This window comes from Embiotoca jacksoni, unplaced genomic scaffold (genome assembly GCF_022577435.1).
Source record: "Embiotoca jacksoni isolate LCO1_2020_lvr unplaced genomic scaffold, fEmbJac1.0.p SCAF_14, whole genome shotgun sequence".
In the NCBI taxonomy this organism is placed as follows: domain Eukaryota; kingdom Metazoa; phylum Chordata; class Actinopteri; family Embiotocidae; genus Embiotoca; species Embiotoca jacksoni.
The window spans coordinates 16,523,112-16,531,060 of NW_027185274.1; the positions used below are offsets into that span (position 1 = coordinate 16,523,112).

Sequence of the window (7,949 nt, forward strand, 5' to 3'; positions counted from 1 at the left end):
CAACGTGTTTCGAGGGCATTTTCCACGTAGTAAGGTATATTTCATTTTAAAAAGGAATCAGGAATGTTAGTCATTAAGAGTCTGGATTTTTTTTTTTTTTTTAATCTGGTTTAAAATGAATCCAAAACAAGTCTTTATAGTCCCAAACTTGCAAACGTTCAGTTTATTGACCGTCATCTTGATCACAACACAGCGGAGTGGGAATTCTTTCAGGTACAAAACGTCCTGCTGTCTTCATCTAAAGAATTTGAGATTGATATGAGGTTGCTTGTTAAGGAAACTAATGATTTTAATAATACGTTCTTATAATCAAATATAACGGATTTAAAATATTTCATTGGATGCTTTTAAATCTACTTTCAAAGACCAGGAGATGGAGTCGCCGGGGTGTAGATGTTTGGACGGATGATGTTCGTTGCACGGCATGTACTGCACTTTTATTCTTTGGGATGTGATGTATTGTTATTTCGGTTTATCTTGTTTTTATCTGTTTAACTTTAAGTGCACTAATTTGTGCAGCTACCTGTCTGGGCAGACTGCTTTCAATAAACTTAACTACTAGAACTAGTACATCTTACTGATAATTACTGTAACATCCCCACTTAATGATATACATACATCACACAAAGTACATATTGTTTTGGAATTAACAATATAAAAAGTTGCTGCCATATCAACAAAAAAAAATAATTCAGATTTTAAATTGCATTTAAAATATTTGGGATTTTGTGATTGCGGGTAGTCTAAGGGATGTTGGACTGCCGTGGTTGGTGCTGTCTGGAATAAATCCTGCGCCGGAGCAGATTTAGGTTCCACGGAGACCCTGAAGGATCAAACCACAGCTTGTATTAGCGACCTCACCGCAGTAAACTGAGTAAAAGTCGTGTGTGTGTGTGTGTGTCTGTTCTCCTACCGGGGGTCTTGTCATCGGGCTGCATCTTCATCATCTGATCTCCAGGGTCTTCCTCCCTGATTCCACCGAGATCTGACCTCCACTGTTTCCAGTTAATTTCCTCCACCCTGAAGCCGGAGAACACACCGTGATCACGACATGACTACATCCTCATAAGATTATGTTTCGTTAGAAAAGTCATACACGGAACATTTTCCCCCAATTACTAACGAGAGGTATCGTTGTTGGATCAAAACGTTAACCTGCAACAAATACCATCGTTGCCCCCCCTCCCCCACCAGCCCTCCATGTTGGATTTGGCTCCCTGCTGCTGAAGAACTTTGTTTGACCCTTCAGCTTGAACTTGACCGTTCAGAAGAGATCCAGCTGCAGTCACAGATGGTGCTCAGCACACTTGCAGAGCAGGAGTGTGGCAGCAGCTATGGGAGCGGTACATCGCTGCACAAGCGGACCACTTTAAAGGATACGGCGGCCAGATTTAAATTACGGACGGGTTTTGGTTGTTCACGGTGCGCACAACATAATTTGGGAGGGGGAGTTTTGTTTGAGTAAATACGGCAGTGACACAGCAGAAGAGTTTCTGTTTAGAACAATAATAATCGTAATCTTTTCACTTCTTTGTCATTTTAAGGACTATTGAACTGGAAATACTTTCCTCCAAATGAATGCTCGAAATGTAAAATTACTCACAACAAATCTGTGAATTGTCTTGATTGAACAGGGCAATCTTTCTGCAGAGGAGCGTGAACTCTACTCTAAACACCGCAGCATGTAAAACTGAAACCATCTGCATTGTTACACAAACACTGAAGGATACATAGAAAATGTTTCTTTGTCATTTGGATGAACTGAGCCGTTAAGGACGCAAAAAGCTTTGCTTCAATGATTTTTAAGGGCACCTCAGCCTTTGGCCACATCTGTATTGTCACCGACAAAGGCCTGCAGTCACACCGTGTCAGAGCAGTTCGGACCTATTGAACACCTTTCCAAAATTATTTTCCAAACCAGTGCAGATTTACACCTGAACGCATCCAGTGACGGTTTACCGGAAACATCGTCGACACTCGTCCTGCTCGTTTCGGAAGCACACCATCTTGGGCACTCTGGAGTGCAGCTTACTCCTCAGACACCGCGGCAGAGTCCTCTCCATGTCCAGAATGGTAACGGCCCTCTGGGGATGTGGGACAGGTTTCATTTCGTCAGTCTAGAAATACTTGCTGTGATTTGAAGGAGTCATATTTCGAAGCGCTCCTTCAGAAATGTAAATATATGAATTATTCACTGTTTCTTGGCATGGATTAGGTTGTTATCTGGCAAATATAACCTGTGGTGGCTCTACTTATATCCAGCAGAACTTTCTGGATTTGCGAGATCAACCTAATCCTGTGAATACAAGTGAATTGAGAGCATGTTTGTAGGCTGCACCAGCTGCCCACCTGCAGCTTCCAGATGGATTCACTTTGTGTGGCGATTCTTTCGACCGTGTTGCCCATCAGAGCGATGAGCATGTTGAGCAGCAGGATGTACGTGAGAACGATGTAGCAGATGAGCAAGATGTAGAAGACTTCCTTGTACTGAACGTGGTCCGTGAACTCCAGATCTCCCATCCCGATTGTGAACTTGAACAGCTCCAACGTCGTGAATCGGATGTCGTTGTAACTCGGCTTCTGGCACTTGAACGGCTCCAGACCGAAACTCCGTCCTTGCGCCCGTGTGTCGTTCGTCAGTTTTTTAAGAGCTGGTGTGGAGTCATCTATGAGAGCGACGATAGCTATGGATGTTAAGAAAATTTAAATCAGAGGTCTGAACCTTGGAAAACACAAAACAGACACATATTTAATCCATTAAAGACGTACCAGCAGAAAATCCGAACAGCAAGACACCATAGACGCATAAAAAGTGCAACAGGTCACCCAGGATCATCTGAAGAGACACGGACCGAAACAAGTCAATACATTTCTTACCAGAGCCTGTCCTGAGACTTTTGGTTTATTAAACTTTTACCCTTTGCATCATGACATTGTACATTCCCATTTGCTTCGAGCCTCTCGAGTAGTGAAGGACGTTCATCCAGGCGAGAGCCAGCGAGAGCACCAGGAGTCCCACGTATTCTCTCCGTCCGCAGGCGTACAGAACCGTGCAGATCAGAAGGAACGCTGCCTGCAGGAAACTGCAAACCGAGCGGAGAGGTAAGACAGCAGGGATATCAAAGGAGTCTTTCAAAAATGGTTTAGGCACAGAAAAATCTCGTGGGGATACTTACAACAGAATGTCACTGAATCCATCCGTGAACAGAGCCTTGAAGGTCGGGGGGTTTCTCCGGAAAATAGTTATCTGAAGATTCAGGAGGTCAGATATATTAATTCAATTTGATTCATGTGAATTACTGGACCAGATTCGACTTTCTTACCGATTTATAGAGAAACCAGGCTGCTCCCAGGACGCTGATGAGCTCACCGAAGGAACGGAGGTAGTCAAGTGGGACGTTTTCGATGGGAAACGGCGGCTGTGGGTCAAAACGTTGGCAGTCTTTGTTTAGGCTTTTAAAAGTGGTAAAACATAGTTTGAGTTAAAGATTTCTGTCTTACCTGTCCCTCCTTTCTGTAAAAGGCCACAGTGGTGAAGATGACCAAGTATATCAGATAAACCATGAAATTCATCAAGAATAATTTGGACGCAAACCTCTTCCACTTGTCCTCAAGAAGGCTGCGAAGAGGTTCGACCTGGAGCATCTCAGGACGATTCTGAGGCAAAGTTCACAAGTCAGTATCCACAAAAACAGCAATTTAAATCCCTGTTTAAATGGTCACAGCGGCTCTACAAAGGATTTTTATCCGGGTCTGGTGAAGTCAGTGAAGGTTAGAACAATAATTAGTAAACTGCCGTCAAAAAGTTGAGACCTTTTTGGTGTTTTTGAAGAGTTGGTTATTGTATGCTGTGAATTCAGCAGAGTATCACTCATGCCAACTGTATTGCTGCCGACATTCTTCCTTTATCCTGAATATGTTTGGAGTAATTTCCAAATATTCTGTATTTTTGCATCATATATTTCATACTTGTTGACCAAATCCTGCACCACACTACGAGATTTCTGAGACTGCTCTTGTTGCACGTGAACGATAAGTAGCACCATGACATGCACAGAGCAGGAGGAAGCAGTAACTTTCCTGAGTAAGTATTCCAAGTTGCGTATCTAGATCAACATCAGCACCTGAGTTACGCTCGTTTTGTGTGCGGTGGTCCCGGAGCACAGCAGTTTCGCCAGAGTTTCGGAGTTTGTGTCAAACTCTGGAAGTTGACAACAGAAAACCTTGAAATGCTTTAGAAAGTCTACGGCGATGAAGCGATGAGCCGGGCGAGGTGTTCTGAGTGACGTTCAACGTTTCAAGAGGGGCGGAGCTTCACTGTCCAAGACCCAAGAAGGTTCGTCAGGTCAGGAGACACCAGGTGGGTTTTCTTTGACATTGTGCACCATGAATTCGTCCCCTCAGAGTCAGACTGTCAACACCGAGTTCTACTGGGACCTTCTGAGGCGTCTGAGGGAAAACATTCGCTGCAGACCACATGAACTGTGGCGCCATGGCAACAGGGATCTCCAACATGACAGCAAGCCTCTAACGGCACTTTTTTTTTTTTTTTTAAATTTGATTTTGAAAGCGCAGCCCTATGTTGTTATTTTTGGATTACATGGTTCAGTCAATGAACTTTATGGGACGGCATTTGCAGTGGGAAGTGGAGCATGGGACATTTGGTTTGGTACATAGAGGTCTGAAACGTTTGGTGACGTCTGCACCACAGGGGTTATAATTCTGCAGATCATTACGAGTTACAATGAGGTCAAAATACAAATTTCTAACCGGAATTTCACTCCCGAAGATGATTATCTCCAACGCAGAGTTGTCTTCGTTGGTGTCGATCGAGTTTATGTCATAAAGGGAGGAGTGAACGGGTCCGTAGACCCACTCTGTAAACTTCCTGGACAGTGGCCTCGTCTCCTCATCCGCAAATTCCCGCTGTAACATGTGTCTGAACAGCTGGCCAATGAGACGGGAGAAAGGAGAAAATTAATCTGAGGGACGAAACACATCTTTTTCTCAGGTAGGTCACGTAGTGTTAATCTATGGAGGACAGACACAACAACTTTGATGTAAATGTTATAAAGCACTGCACCAACTTTGACTTAATTAAAAGAAGAAAATTGTTCCTCCAAGTGTATCTGAAAACAAACGTACCCCGATCTTGCCAAGTTTAGCTGCTAATTTCAAAGGCGTCAGTCCTTGATTATTTTCAATCGCTTCCAACTGGACTTTTTTCTCAAGCTTGTGCTGCCGAACGAGGATTTCGTCATACATCTTTGCAACCATGTCTGTGTTCTCTGTCGTGTTGTCTGCTATGACCACCAGCGCGTGCAACACAGTGTTTCCCTGCGAGTCTCTGTCCGTCAGGTCGGACCTTCTGTAAGGGTTGTCCATGAGAAAGGACACGATGTCAGGCTGGTTGGTGCAGGCGGCCAGAGACAGAGGGAGCTCCCCTGTTGGAAACAAACAGAGGAGCTTTGAGATGAGATCTGGGCAGAAAATAAAGCGTGTGGTTCTTTTTAGTATAAAATTACCCACCAAAATAAAAGCCCAGTCCTGCATTACGCTGGAAAAACCTCCCATTGGCTTTGGCTTGCACATCCGCTCCTTTCTGCACCAACAGCTTCACATGGTCGAAGCTCCTTCTCTCGATGGCGACATGCAAAGCTGTCTGACCTGAGGGCATGTCGTTTTGTTGATACGGGAAATAGGATGTTAATGTTTCCTCACAACAAACTTGAGCTTCAAGTCAAAGTAAGGTCAGTTTACACAGCCCCCCCAAAGAAAAATCACAATTTGCCTCGAAGGGGTTTTACGGGACAACATATGACATCACATCGTCCATCCTGAAGAATCTTTGCTTTACTCATGACTGACTTTTGTTTGACCCACCTTTGTAACAAGGATCACTGTAAGATGCGTTGATCAAAGTTTCTAAATCTGCAGTTTTCTCCGCGATGTCAAGGAGGATTTTGATGGTGTCATTTCTGCCATCTTTCAGGTTCAGCAAAGCCTTCAGGAGCGCCGTTTTTCCGTTCATGTCATCTACAAGCACAAAGTACATGCATCTTATTACATTATTTGCATAATTGTAAAGATATTTTCTGATTATGAAACGACTATTAGTGCTAGAATAACTCTAATAAAGTCTCACCACTCAAATTATTCTTTATCAGATATGAAAGTAAGTTTCAAGGGGTCTTTTAGTTTCCAATTTTTTTTTCTAAAAATTAAAGCTGGTGAACATATGTCATTAAATTGAATTCTCGGTATCCACGGATTCAGACCTCCCTTCTTCTGGAGTGCAAACTTTTTCAGCCATCAACAAACAATCTTGCTCTTAAACTAGCAGGACATTTCTGGTTATGAAATAGATAAATAAAACAGCCTCTTCCCTACTTGCCTGTGAATTCTGCGCTCGTCAGTCTCTTATCATTAACTCTCAGGTATGAAAGCAGCCCATCAAGTTGTGTTGTGTCTCCCTGGGATGCTGCAGCAAACACTCTCTCCCTGGTGAACGCATTATTGCAGATGTTGTCGGCACTCACACCACTCTGACTGAAATGTAGAAAAACATGCAAGTCATAACAAACTATGCAGCTCAATTATAAAAAAAAAGAAAAAAAAAGATGTAAACTCTCAGCATCACAAGATCAGTAATCTGTTTATGCAACGTACACAGATGTCTTTGTTCACTCAGTGTTTGTTTATGGTATTGTGAGGTGGATCCAGACCAGTGCAGAGCAGCTTGAGAAGCATGGCGGCTTTAAACAAGCTGACACCTGTTTACCTGAAGGGTGCCACCGTGTCACCTGACACTCAGCAGCCAGTGGAGGCTAAAAAAAAACACCTTTAGTGAACCAAAAAGATCCACCCTGACTTACGTCTTATGGTACGTATATCATTAAATAATAACAAGGTCGTGTTTGTAACCTGCGAGAAGGAAATCAAACACCAGCTTCTCCCCAGGAGGAAAAGTTACCTCGATATTGAGACGTTGGTGTCCATCGGCACAGGACTTATCTCTGCGCTGTCTTTCCTGAGCAGCCAATCCAGGCTGTTCTCCTGCCCTTCCCTGCTTTTGTTAGGCTCCTCTTGGTCCGGCGGTTGGCTGTTTTCCATCTTACTTGTTGTTAATAATCAGGTCTACGACCAGAAGCTGTCCCCGCACGAAGCTCGTCAATTTTCTGAGCTACAGCTGTACAGGTGTCGAATTACAAAAAAGGATGTCCAACGCCCACCTGGTGCTGGTGTTCGTTACCGTGGTCACGCTCCACCCTTTCTCCAGAGAGCAGGGCTGTTGTTTGCCTGACAGCAGTTAGTAGACAGCAGACCTTTTTCAGGGCCGACACACAGGTTAGTACTCTGCCAACCAAAAGTAAGAACCCCAAAAAAATTCTGAAATAACTTGAAACTAATAAAAGTAATTGGTTGTTTATTTAATAATGAATAAAAGTCAGATTACTAAATGATAAATAGCATCGACAAAAAAAAAAAAAAATTCTTGCACAACCTTTTCAGATCATCACTGCAAACAAGTGATTTCTGCTGCTTTCAGTGAGACTTCTGCACCTGTCAGCAGGTAGTTTAACCCGCTCAGTTCGGGTGAACAGCGCCAGACTGGAGAACCAAACCCTGAGCTTCACAGTAGGTCCACTGTTTTCAATCCTCAGCACCAGCGGTAGTCGGAAGGCTTTGAACTTTCAGGTTGTCCGTCCGTAACGTTCTTGCGAACACCTCGCGGGAATTTCTTCAAACTTGGCAAAAAGATTCACTTGGTACCAACATTTTGGGGAGTAAAGGTCAAAGGTCAGGGTCACTGACCGCAATTGGACACACTGACATGAACATGATATCTTCAACTACTGTGTATATGATAATTTATGTTCATGTTAACTATGTTTTTAATTATTAAATACATTATTTATTAGTTTAAGAAGGCGCTATTGGTGTCCGAA

General features: G+C 43.3%; 1 protein-coding gene across 2 annotated transcripts; it reads right to left on the minus strand.

Moving 5' to 3' along the window:
- Nucleotides 1-61: 61 nt before the first annotated feature.
- Nucleotides 62-7,166, minus strand: LOC138197466 (transient receptor potential cation channel subfamily V member 1-like). Of its 2 annotated transcripts, none has more exons than XM_069148312.1 (15): nt 6,974-7,166; nt 6,395-6,549; nt 5,884-6,036; nt 5,530-5,667; nt 5,146-5,444; nt 4,771-4,947; nt 3,596-3,657; nt 3,324-3,453; nt 3,177-3,247; nt 2,918-3,083; nt 2,770-2,836; nt 2,350-2,684; nt 1,960-2,084; nt 914-1,020; nt 62-823 (listed from the first exon to the last, which is right to left on the minus strand). In XM_069148312.1, exons 1-15 carry the CDS (start codon nt 7,111-7,113, stop codon nt 744-746), a joined length of 2,205 nt encoding a protein of 734 aa, XP_069004413.1. In that variant the 5' UTR covers nt 7,114-7,166; the 3' UTR covers nt 62-743. The 2 variants fall into 2 exon arrangements, with proteins under 2 accessions (XP_069004413.1, XP_069004412.1); XM_069148311.1 differs by having other exon boundaries at nt 3,324-3,419; nt 3,502-3,657.
- Nucleotides 7,167-7,949: the final 783 nt, after the last annotated feature.

Excerpts from the sequence above, each read along its gene's own strand:
- LOC138197466 (XM_069148311.1), bottom strand. The coding sequence starts at position 7,113 with ATGGAAAACAGCCAACCGCCGGACCAAGAGGAGCCTAACAAAAGCAGG. Across the intron at positions 2,085-2,349 it reads AATCCATCTGGAAGCTGCAG|AGGGCCGTTACCATTCTGGA; the intron begins GTGGGCAGCTGG and ends CCACATCCCCAG. Across the intron at positions 1,021-1,959 it reads GAGTGTCGACGATGTTTCCG|GGTGGAGGAAATTAACTGGA; the intron begins GTAAACCGTCAC and ends CTCCGGCTTCAG.